The sequence below is a fragment of the Schistocerca nitens genome, chromosome 2, assembly GCF_023898315.1.
Source record: "Schistocerca nitens isolate TAMUIC-IGC-003100 chromosome 2, iqSchNite1.1, whole genome shotgun sequence".
In the NCBI taxonomy this organism is placed as follows: domain Eukaryota; kingdom Metazoa; phylum Arthropoda; class Insecta; order Orthoptera; family Acrididae; genus Schistocerca; species Schistocerca nitens.
In genome coordinates this window covers 339,729,497-339,742,551 of record NC_064615.1, presented here as the reverse complement: position 1 = coordinate 339,742,551, position 13,055 = coordinate 339,729,497, and the positions used below count along the sequence as shown (strand labels likewise).

The 13,055-nt window shown below is 43.2% G+C and overlaps 1 protein-coding gene across 1 annotated transcript in view; it reads left to right on the top strand.

The window, feature by feature from the left end:
• Nucleotides 1-13,055, top strand: part of LOC126236134 (targeting protein for Xklp2 homolog) — a 132,342-nt gene that overhangs the window by 50,295 nt on the left and 68,992 nt on the right. The window contains exons 5-6 of the mRNA XM_049945214.1: nucleotides 5,248-5,410; nucleotides 5,482-5,605. Coding sequence (XP_049801171.1) covers nucleotides 5,248-5,410; nucleotides 5,482-5,605 — 287 coding nt within the window. The remainder of the gene's footprint in view (nucleotides 1-5,247; nucleotides 5,411-5,481; nucleotides 5,606-13,055) is intronic.

Here is a 13,055-nt window from a genome sequence, read left to right as displayed (position 1 = left end):
GCCCCCTTCATGGTGGGGGGCACTTCCCTCCCTGCTGCTCCCATACCTACTTCAGGAGCAACCCCCCCCACTCCAACCATAACCATGGGGGATTTCAGTCCCCACTTCTGAGCCTGAGAAGCGTAAGGCTCTTTCTGTTCCTCTCACTAGGAAGGGGTCCCTTAAGTCACTCCCTTCCCAGGTTTCTGCTAGTGGGAAACATTACACCCACCAGTGGCTGAAGAGCCCAAAAAGTAGCTGGTCGTAGGGCTCCATGCTCATCCTCAGTCCCAGAGACTGGTTCAGTGAAGTCCTCCCAGTCAGGGAAAGCCGAGGAACAGCACCAGAAATCGATAAAGATGATCCCCAAGAACAAGGAACTTACGTGGCACCCACACCACCACTACCTAGAAGCTCTGCGTCTGAGGATGGGGTGGAGATTCTGGCGTCTGCTGAGGACCTGGATCTCACCAGACCGTCAGACACAGTGGATATAGACTGCTCAGGCAAAACGTCGGTGGCAGCAGGTGACCCTGAGGCATAAACTGCCTCATTGAATGTTACATGCCTTCCCAGTCTCACGATGACGTCATCCCCCAGTGGAATTGCGGCGGTTTTTTCCACTGCCTGCCTGAGTTACGGCATCTGTTAAGCCTTACACCTGCTTTCTGCATTGCCCTCCAGGCAGCCTGGTTCCCGGCAATGTGGACCCCTGCTCTCTGCAGCTATAAGGTATATTACAGGAACCATAGCGTCTATAATCGAGTGTGAGGTGGAGTTTGCGTTTACATCCTAAACTCAGTCTGCAATGAATCTGCCCCTTCAAACCCCACTTGAAGCTGTGGCTGTCAGAATCAGGACGGCACATGAAATAACTGTCTGCAATGTATACCTTCATCCAGATTTGCAGTACCCCTGAATGTATTGGCTGCACTGATTGATTAACTCTCTGAACCTTTCCTACTTTTGGGAAATTTTAACACCCAATACCCCTTTTGCGGTGGCACCGTGCTTGCCGAGGCAGAGATGTCGAAACTTCACTGTCTCAGTTGTACCTCTGCCTCTTAAATACTGGGGCCACCACACATTTCAGTGTTGCTCATGGTAGTTACTTGGCCATTGATTTGTCAATTTGCATCCCAGGACGTCTGCCAACTATCCAGTGGAGAGCACATGATGACCTGTGTGTTAGTGACCAGTTCTCCATCTTCCTGTCACTGCCCCAGCATCAGGTGCACAGGTGCCTGCCCAGATGAGCTTTAACCAAGGTGGACTGGGAATCTTTCACCTCTGCTGTCACTGTTGACTCTCCTCCACATCGTAACATCGATGTGATGGTCTGCAGGTGAGTACCACAATCGTTTCTGCGGCAGAAAATGCGATCCCTCGCTCTTTAGGGTGCCCCCGGCGAAAGACAGTCCCTTGGTGGTCGCTGGAAGTCGATGAGGCAATTAAAGACTGTCGGCGAGCTCTACATCTGTGTAAGCGACACCCTTCCTTATAGCATCTGATAGCCTTTAAGTGGCTCCTTGCCTGTACGCCAGCTTATAAAATGATGGAAACAGTAGTGTTGGGTGAGGTACATGTTGACCATTGGCTGCCATACGTCACCTTCCCAAGCCTTTATGGGTACCAGACCCCAGCAGGTGTCCATGGCGTTACCATCAATGGTGAGCTATGTACAGACACAAGTGCACTTTGCCTGAGCCTCTGTGTTGGAGAACTACCCGCAGCCTTTCGCACTCTCAAACGGCGGATGGAAAGGAAAGTCCTCCTGTTCACTACACATCACAGTGAACCCTATAATGCCCCATTTACGGAGTGGGAGCTCCTCAGCGCCCTTGCTCATTGCCCTGACACAGCTCCTGGGCCGGATCGGATCTACAGTCAGATTATTAATCATCTTTTGTCTGACTACAAGCACTATCTCCTCATCATCTTCAACCAGATCTGGTGCGTTGGTGTCTTTCCATCGCAACGGCAGGAGAGCACCATTGTTTTGGTGCTCAAACCCGGTGAAAACCCACTTGAAGTAGATAGCTATTGTCCCATCAGCCTCACCAATGTTGTTTGTAAGCTGCTGGAATGTATGGTATGTCGGGTTGGGTTGGGTCCTGGAGTCAAGTGACCTGCTGTCTCCATGTCAGGGCGGCTTCTGCCATGAGCCCTCTACCTCTTATAATCTTGTGTCCCTTGAGTCTGCCATCCGAACAACCATTTCCAGATGCCAACACCTTGTTGCTGTCGTTTTTGATCTACACAAAGCGTATGACACCACCTGGCGACATACTGTCCTTACCACATTATACAGGTGGGGTCACTGAGGCCCGCTCCCGATTTTTATCCAGAATTTTCTGTCGCCTGGTACTTTCCATATCAAAGTTGGTGCCCCCAATAGTTCCCCCATATCCAGTAGAATGGGATCCCGCAGGGCTCTGTATTGAGTGTATCACTATTTTTCGTTGCCATTAACGGTGTAGAGCTGTAGGGCCGTCCGTCTCTCTCTCTCTCTCTCTCTCTCTCTCTCTCTCTGTGTGTGTGTGTGTGTGTGTGTGTGTGTGTGCGCGCGCGCGCGCGCATGTAGACGACTTCTGCATTTGTACTGCTCCACTAGTACTGGTGTTGCTAAGTGGTGCCTACAGGGAGCCATCCACAAGCTGTAATCATGAGCTGTAGCCCATGGTTTCCATTTTTCGGCTGCAAACTCATATGTTGTGCACTTCTGTCAGTGTCGTACCATTCATCCGGAACCAGAACTTTACCTTCATGACGATGCACTTACTGTAGTGGAGACGTATCGAATCTTAGGACTGGTTTTCTATGGCTGATTGACTTGGCTACCTCACCTTCGTCAGCTTAAGCAGAACTGCTGGCAGCACCTCAATGCCCTCCACTGCATGAGCAACACCAGCGGGGGTGCAGATTGCTCTAAGCTGCTGCAGCTCTACAGATCCCTTGTCCAATCCTGCCTTGACTATGAGAGTCTGGTTTATGGTTCAGCGGCGCCATCAGCATTGCATTGACTCGACCCAGTGCACCACTGTGGCATTCACCTAGTGACGGTAGCTTTTAGAAAGAGTCCGATGACCGGTGTCCTTGTGGAGGCTGGAGTACCTCCAATGTGGATCCGATGTGTACAACTGCTCAACAGTTATGTTGCACACATTCGTAGTTCTCCTTAGCACCCAAATTACAGTCTCCTTTTCTCACCCATGGCATTTCATCTCCTGCATTGGCCGCCCAGGTCAGGGCCCATGATTGCGGTTTGCGTTCCATCCCTTCTTTCCGAACTGGAGTCCTTCCCTTCACAACCTCTACTTGAGGTCCATTCATGTACACCTCCATGGTGTACACCTTGGCCGAAGCTTTGTCTGGACCTTTTGCACGGTCCTGAGGACTCTGTTAACCCCGCCGCTGTCCGCTGTCACTTCCTCTCGATTCTTGACGTGTTCTGGGGCTCTGAAGTGGATTACACCGATGACTCGATGGCTGATCGCCATGTTGGCTTCGCCTATGTCCACAAAGGCCATTTTGAACAGCATTTCCTGCCCAGTGGCTGCAGTATATTCACTGCAGAGCTGGTGGCCATCTCTCGTGCACTTCAGTATATGCCCCGGGGAATCAATTCTTCTATGTACTGACTCCTTGAGCAGCCTACAAGCTATCGACCAGTGCTACCCTCTTCATCCTTTGGTAGTGTCCATCCAGGAGTCCCTCTATGCCCTGGACCGGTCCTGTCATTCAGTGGTGTTTGTCTGGACCCTAGGACATGTTGGCATCCCAGGCAAAGAACTTGCCGATAGGCTGGCCAAACAGGCTATGCGGAAACCGCTTCTGGAGATGGGCATCTTTGAACCTGACTTGCATTCTGATTTATGCCATTGGGTTTTATGGCTTTGGGAGACGAAATGACATAACAGTACACACAACAAACTGCATGTTATTAAGGAGACTACAAATGTGTGGAAGACTTCCATGCAGGTCTCTCGCAGGGAATCAGTTGTCCTCTGCCGGCTCCGTATTGGCCACACTTGGGCGACCCACAGTTACCTCCTGTGCCGTGCAGACCCGCCTGAGTGTCGGTGCAGCACTTGGTTGACGGTGGCCCATATTCTCGCGCACTATCCCACTTTGACTGCCCAGTGACGAAATCTTGGGTTACCGGACTCATTGCCGCTAATTTTATCTGGCAGCGCCTCATCGGCTGATTTAGTTTACATTTTATTCGTGAGGGTGGGTTTTATCATTTGATCTAAGTTTTAGAGCATGTCCATTGTGCCTCTGTGTCCTCCACCCTAGTGCTTCAAGGGTGGAGGTTTTAATTTGTTGCAGAGTGACTGGCTTCTCCTTTTTTATTCTCATGGTCAGCCATCCATGGTAATCTGCTTTGTTGTTTTAATCTCTTCATCCTGTTTGTTGTGTTTATGTGGTTTTCTGGTCCCCTTTTGTTCATTTACAAGTTTGTTGCCCTTCATCGTTCTTGTGATTTTTCCTTTGAGTCTGTTTTGAGTTGTCAGTCTCTTTTGTTTTATTCTCACACTATGGGCATTGTTGTATTCAGAACAAGGGACTGATGACCTCGTAGTTTGGTCCCTTTCCCCCTCCTTTAATCCAACCAACATAATTTCAGACCTTGATAAAACTGCTACACACTGACAACCTCCCACAAAATGACGAAAGGAGAAAAGTTTACCACTTACATTTTTGCTGACCATGCAGGAAAACCACCACATTAGGTGTTATGATTTAATTTATTACTTTTTTACTATTAATTATATTCCCAGCACATTTAGCAGACAGTGTCCACATATACCACTGAATGTATCTGCAAATTTACATCTTTGTAAGAAACACAGTTCAGGAGTTATGATGTCATAAAACATTAAGATTTGTGGAGAATTAGCATTTGCTTAAAATGTTATGCAAATTACCCAGACTCATCTAGTGCTTGATAATGAGAGCCCTTAGACTTCCAACAAACTTGAAACATAATTTCAAACCTTTTCTAAAGAATTTTCTCGATTATATGCATAACATCAAATATTTAACACATTAACTCATTTGTAAAGTAATCAGACATGTGAAGTTGTTTTATACGTGGGAGTTGAGTTCTTTACAGATTCAGGGGATAACTGCTTAAATGTTAAATGATAGCTGCAGTATTTGAATTCTTTCACTGTAATTGTTTTTCTTCCTGTACCATTTGTGTACCTTCTTGTGCCTTGTGCAATGTGCATGGTTTGATAAATTCATCATTATCTTTTACAGATGGTTCACAGAGATGGCAAGCTAGCCAAGTAAACCCATCTTACAAGAAATTACGGTGTACTGTGCCACAGTCACCTAACTTTACTTCTCATTTACGTGTCAGACCTGTAACTTACCCGTCAAAAGAGGAGCGGGAGGAGGCTGAACTGCAGCAAATGCAAAAGTAAGTAACTGAAATAATTATCTCTTAATGCTGAAATTAAAGCAGTGTGTTGTTAGCATTTAATGTTTCAGGTACATTTTCAAGGCAGCACCATTAAAAGCTGATATCTTAAAGGAACCACAATTGCCCAAGAAAGTTGATCCAAAACCAGTGACAAAACCTAGCCCATTTCAGTTGACTGAAGTGAAGAAGTTCGTAAGTTTTGTCTTTGAAAAGTTTCATTTCATTTATGTAGTGGAATATGGAGCAGGTAGTTGCCAGTGTGTTTATACAGAACTGTATATGAAGATTGTTTGGGGCTTTGCCTTGCTAATAAAAAGAATTTCATTTTACATACTGCTGCTCATTAGTAATTAAATCCCTTTGCCAATATTAATGACTATGGATATGAGGAAAAATAGATATTTACAGAGTAAATCCTTCCTTTGTTATCAAAATACAGCAGTAATAGTGTGACGATCTACTTCCCTGCTCAGAGAGAATTCGTGCTAGTTTCTGGTTATTTTCAAACAAAATTCTTTTAAATATAGTAAGATATATAGAATTAATATTATTTTCCTCTTCTTTACTAAACTTATTTGATTAATTTATATCTGACAGCATGTTTTTACTCTTTCTTAGTTTCAATTAGATCACCATTATTTTTGTTTTTAACTTTTATAGTTATTTGCTGTATCGTATAGAGTTTCTCTTTTTACAGCAAGATAAGTATGTTCTTTGCCATTCTTTATATTTCTGCATAATATTATAGCTAGCTTGAAAGCAGAGGTTGAAGTTACACGTTAATACTGTAATGCACATGAAAATGTATTTTACATTTCAGATATACACCCACTGTTACAGCTCACTGTCATACTAACATGGCCTTTCCTACAAGGGAAGGATAATTACAATTGCCATTGCCATAGCCATAGTAACCATATATGCTTATATTACAGATTTCAGTAACAAATCCCACCTCTTTGGGTATTGATGTCTGTCTAACATTACGCTCTTCAAGTAATTTGTTACAGTAGTTGCTTAAGGTGGAAATAATTAAAAAAAGACCTATTAAAAAAGTCATATGACAATTTAAACTATCAGGTAAACGATGAGGGTAGACTCCATTCCACTGTCCAATTTGAATCAAGTCTTGAGAAAGACTTGTCTGTAAACAGCAATCCTTCTAACACAAAAAATGAACAGTAGCCTCTCTCACTGGATAAGTTCTGCCAGGGGTAGCTCCATCAAACCAAAAAAGATCAGAAATACTCCATTCAAATAGTTATGTCATTGGTTTGAGGTGTTATAGACTTGCAGTTCAAGTAATTTCACTCCAGTTTCAATTGACTGATACTTACCTGGATTATCCCATACTACGATAGAACAGTTGGTGGTGGTCTTTCAACAAACTTACAAATTGGATTTAAAGACCCTTCTGTATTTGTAACAGATCAACACAGGGTGTTCCAGTAGAAACGCGCAGTATTCAGATGTATAACCGGAACAATCGTTCGAAGCAAAAATGTCTAGTAAACATGGAGACTGAAATATACAAGAGCTGTGAGGACTACTTCAGTGGAAGAGATGTTTCACAGTAGCTAATGTGAAAAAGTGCTCATAGCATACTTTAGAGTACACATTTGTTGGACCAGACATATCAAGTCCAAGTATTAAGACTTTTCCATAATTATCAAGATTTCTATACTAGGTTATGGGAGCCCCGCTAAAATTACGGAATTCACTATTTGGTTTATTTCTGTAGTTTCACAATTTAATGGTTTTTGTTACATCATTTTGTGAATGAATATTGTTTGAGAAGTAACACGTTAACCTTTTTTTTTATCTGTTTAGCGCAGACTGTATAATATACACAAACATTTCTGGGCTACAATGGTGCCTCACTAACTTCACTAATGTGGATGCGTAAGTTTGTAGTTCGGTTGTGATTTGGCGTACATTCATGTTGTGGCATCTCTACTGAGTGTAAAGCAAATGTGTAGGATTTAAATTAACTCTTACATGCTTTATTTCAATCTTGTTCAGCCATAGGTGAATGAACGTTAAGTTTATTGTAATTGTTTCTTTTAAAGTCAGGAATAGTCCACCGTAGCATTTTTATTGTGCGTCTTTCTCGTGTCTTTGACAGTGACACATTTATTAAGCAGTAATACAGGATTTTCTTCCAAAGCACCACTCCACAGCCAGGGCAGCAGGGCTGCATCCTAATCAGCAGCGGAAGATCAGCATTTGCTCGACTTGCTGTTTGGCCAGCAGAGCGAAGTGTCGGGTGCCAGCTGTTATGTCATAGGGTGGCCATTGCCCTGTGGACCCTGGTGGCCTCCAGCTCTGCGTGTATCAATCTCTGAAGTGCTCTCATTGACTTCGAAGATTTAAACTTGTGAGTCAAGCCCCCAGGTCCTCCTGAAGTACTCAATGGCTTGCAGGGGTCGGCTCTCAGACACCGTTTAGGAGACAGGAGCCTGCAGAGTTGGTGTCTGCAACAGGATTGGGATGAGCAGCAGCATTGGCCCTCCCTCTCATAGGCAGGTAATGGACAGTGTCCAGGTCACGTACGTCTTAACCTGCAGTAGACATGCAGGGTGATGGTGGCCTCTGCGTGCCATCAGTGTTGGCTCGAAAGTTGGCAGTGCAGCTGGTGGTAGCAGCAGCATCCTTCCAGCGAGACTTCTTGTTTCCTAGATGATCAAAGACAGCTAGGTGTGCCAATGGGTTGACCTTCTTAGTCCCCTTCTCTCTGGATAGCCACAACTGACCCATGGACTGATACTACTCACTGTGCTGTCAGCAATCGGCACTCAGACATTTGTTAGAAAGGGTGGGATATTTCCATGGTGCTCTGCAGTGGTTACATCTTGTATCCTGGTATTCCCTCACTGTCAGCTCTCCTAGTGACTTCAGACTTTGGTAACTTCACCTTTTGGAGGCCCTTTCCTGCTGGTTTGTCACCTGATTACTTATTCTTGCATTGCACCTAACCGTCATTATGACACTCTGCTTTATCGCAAGTGTGACGGTGCCTCTCAGTTTCCATGATATCATTATGCTTTGCTTGCAGACTTGAGCATGTGTTGTTCCCTCCTGCTGCGATAGCATTCGTATTTGCTGCAAATCGCTCAGCATTTCCCGATAGCTGGTAGTCAACTGGTTATTGACACAGGTGGTTTGGCTTTCAGGAGCTGCCAAGGTAGAACTTGAACGAATTTTTAGTGTCTGCTGGGGATGCTATTTGGGGACGTAACATCTCCCCCCTTCCTTCAAAAAATTCGTCTCGAATTTTTCGGTTTGGGGTACCTGTAATAATCTCATCCTACATATTTTGCACCAGTAGTTACACATTATACAACTTCCGATAATATTGCATAGCCATATGGTTAATTTATATGATTTTCAATGATTGATACATCGGAGCAATAACGTAGATCTATGCAGAAGACATTCTGACAAAATTATTCATATACACTACTGGCCATTAAAATTGCTACACCAAGAAGAAATGCAGATGATAAACGGGTATTCATTGGACAAATATATTATACTGGAACTGACATGTGATTACATTTCGACGCAATTTGGGTGTACAGATCCTGAGAAATCAGTACCCGGAACAACCACCTCTGGCCATAATAACGGCCTTGATACGCCTGGGCATTGAGTCAAACGGAGCTTGGATGGCGTGTCAGGGTGTATACGACCTGGGACAATCGGGAGATCCGGGAAAAACCTGGGAATTTTTAGAATTCCAGGAATTTTTCATTGTTTTTGTTTTCAGTTAAATGTTTGTAATTTCAGCTGGCAAGAACTGATATTCTAAGTAAGGATATTCCTGTATTCTGCTACTGCGGGATAATACTGCAGCAATAGAACATGAACGAGAGAAGAAACGAAAATAAAACTTAAATTGCAAAGGAAATGCGCCATATACAGCAACAAAACGCAATGCTCATACAAGCGTCTGCCAACAGCAAAATTCGTCGAAGGTTTTAGGAAGACTATGCAATGTTCTGTAACAACAAATTGCCTCCGTTGAGCATGACGTCACAACTGTTATTGGATTCCTTTTAGCAGTTACGAGCGGGATCATGCGCAGTTGAGTAGTACCTTCACCACAGAAATGTGGCTGTTGGCAGTCGCGGCAAGCAGCTAGATGCTACCGGGAAAAATTTTACTGTAACGCCCAAGGTGCCATATTCTTGAATGCGCATCAGGCCCAGTTCTAGGATGGGTGTGGGATTCAAATTCATACTATTGAGGGAAAAAACCTTGTTTCACAAAGCGACTAGCATCCAGCACACGTTAGTCTATCGATTATTCATATGACTTTGAAACGCATCCCTGTCGATTTTTGAACACATTCTAAGTTGATTTCTGAATGTGTGCATAGTGTACATGATGTCTCTGTCAGGGGAATCCTCGTCGTGTGTAGAAACAAACTTTCCTACAGACAAAAGGGGCTATACGAGCTGAGCAATGCCAACCGCTGTCTGATTTTGTGGTTGATTGGGTTTGGGAATGATGAGCGTTGTTATAACTACTAGCTAAATACATAGATTCAGACTACAGGAGTGGGAATAAATGAATAACAAGTAAAAAAGATTACGTATTACCTTCTCGGTGTATCTAAGAAAATGAAATTTTGCCAGAAAATTTTTGGCCCGATCGCTATACTAGTAAGGGCCAGTTGTACAGTCCCCGGCTAGCAGCCGCTTTAAATTCTATTCTGCAAGAAGCGCGGAAAACGCGTTGTACGAACATGTAGCAACGCCTAACCGGACAATAATCGCGGATAACTAAACTGATGATTCTGGCAGAGTTAGTGGAGTTAACCTGCGAATAAGCTTTGACATTGGGAGGAATAGTTACAGAATTAGTAATAACAATACTGTTTGTTAGAACGAGGAGGGCGAAGAAAGGGGGACACCACACAAATTATGGAACAATATGACTATTCCAAGTTTGTATAAAAATTTCGTACTACTACTTTTCGATCTCATACTTGAAAAACTGGAGCGTATGAATGAAGTGTGAAACTATTTCCTAATGTAAGGCTTTTTGCTTGTAGGAGGCCTAATAGGCATTTGATATTGATACTTAGTGAATTATATTCTGTCGTAACAAAAAATACCGTTTGTGCCAAAACAGTCTCGTTTATTTGGCGTGTGTTACAATTGTTGCAGTATTAGAAAGGCTATTTTGTTTTATCTAGCAGGAGTGACAAAATAGACGTAATCAGATCGGGAAACTACACCAGTCTTGGGTCCCATTTGCATTAACAGCATTTTCAGTATTAGACATCGACATTTCAACTTTTCATGTAGCAAAATGTTTGACAAAGTTTGATAAGGTACTAGATTCTTTCGCAGAAAGGAAAGCACGCCATGTAAAGCTGTAGCAAGATTAAGAGTCAAAAAAATTCTTGGAGCTAAGGATTGAAGAAATGTGTATTGTCTTGCTTGTCTCATGTCTTTCTTTGGTTTATGTATCCTATATTTAATTTTATGTCACAGAAAGCAGCAAGTTGTTAGCTGATAGGGAATAAAGAGTGCAAATTTACTGGGAAAAAAAAGGAGGGACAGGGTGTCGGACGATTGTAAGCAGGAGAGGCACCACAGGACATTTTAATTTCCACTGTCCTGAATATGGTTTGATGGCATCCATTACAAAATAGACACGTTTCAATTCCACAGAGCGAAGTACAGTGATGTGCGATAGAAGATGGCTGTGTGAGGAGGTGAGGCACTGCCCTTTGGCACACCCAATAACATGCCTTACATTTCCTCGAACACACGTTTTGTGGATCAGACTCTTCAGAAAGATGTGCGCTACAAAATGAACTTTCTCTCTCTCTCTCTCTCTCTCTCTCTCTCTCTCTCTCTCTCTCTCCCCCCCCCCCCCTTCAATTTTTGACGTCCTATCGCAAATGCTCATGGGAGTGGCGGTGTATTGCACCGGTTCGGAAATATCGTAGATCCGGGGCTGATGCGCAGAGCAGTCTGAGTTACAATTGGGAAGTGGGTAGTCTCCACGTGACCCGTGTTTACATTTAGTGATTTTGCTGTTTCCTCTTCGTTTACTGCTCTCACGTTAAATGAAAACAAAACAGATTTCTTATTTCCACCTTTCTGACAGTCAAGCATTAATTGCCTTGCAGAACAATGAAGTTATTTTTGTCGGTTTGCTAAAGAAATTTTCTTTTATTAATCTTTTCCGCTGAGGCAGACATTATATTTGAAACGAAGTGTTTAATTCCACACACTGTTCGCTGCATTTCAAGTGCACGTTTTCAACTTCTAGCATGTATGGCATTCTGCCACAATAAAGAACCAAACATGAGATAACACAGTACTGGTACTTCAAGAAAATTTACATCCCGAAAACCACATTGAAAAGCTTTATATCGGGCCATGCCCTACATACCTGGGAATATGGACATACGAATTTGCACTTTAAATGTGCAGATTTTAGTATGGGTCTCAAAATTCCGATGCTCTTGGAGTATCCTTGGATGTCTTGTTTCTTTTATGACAAATGTACGATCTTTTAATGTTATACACGTACGAAGATACGGGCTCCCTAAGACATCGTAGCTGCCTAAGCGCGGTGACACCTGTCATCTGGCGCTCTCTGGCAACTGCAGAAACGAACCTATTTCTAACAGGTCACGGGAAAATATACCGATTGGTGGATTGAAAAGCGTTACCATCAAAGTACCATTCTGACAGTTACAACAGAGCTATGTGTGATAATGTAAGATGAATTTTGTGAATTACAGAGCGTTTGGCTCTCATTTAAAAATCGGCTCTTTGATTACAAGCCATTTAGATGATCTTCGAGCTCAGAAGATCAGACATTTATGTCGTTATTAAAAATTTTACGGGCACATTCGTGTGATATATCTTAAATTGTAATACGTGCATAAAAGACCTACACTGTATGTGAAAGCTTAGCTTCTCTTGCAGCGTATTAATCTTACAGACGCAATGTTATATGTGAAAGCTTTGCGTTCCGTGCAGCAACACTATGTACATTAATTTAAACCATTAACTTTTTCTGTTTGCGCGTTCGCGCTAATTATCAGTGATGTTGCTATTGGCTGACTACATCATGTGTCCTAAGCTCTGAATACCCGCTGTCATCGGCTGGCGAGATCATGTGACATGAGCTATGACTGGCTTACAAAAGCACATCACAGTCTCGATTTCAATGCTTCGGAAAGTAACATGCGGTGTTTGGTGGAATTCGAATTTATACTTTCGTAATACGAAAATACACAGCGTACATGTTGCTGCACATCAAAGATCTTTCCAAAATGCGTTTTTTCTCTGTGTTTAGTTTTCTAAAGCCATGGGATATTCTACTCCTGTGTATAGAACCATAATCACTCAAAGGACTTATTAGTTATACAGTTCTGAGAGAAAATATACTGTCAGTTAACAGGGAAAAAGTATGTTTTCACCCGGGAGAAAGTGTGTTTTTAACGGGGAAATCCGGGAATTTTTTTTCCTTGTCCACGTATACATCCTGCGTGTACAGGTACAGCTACCCATGCAGCTTCAACACTATACCACAGTTCATTAAGAGTAGTGACTGGCGTATTGTGACAAGCCAGTTGCTCGGCCACCATTGACCAGACGTTTTCAATTGG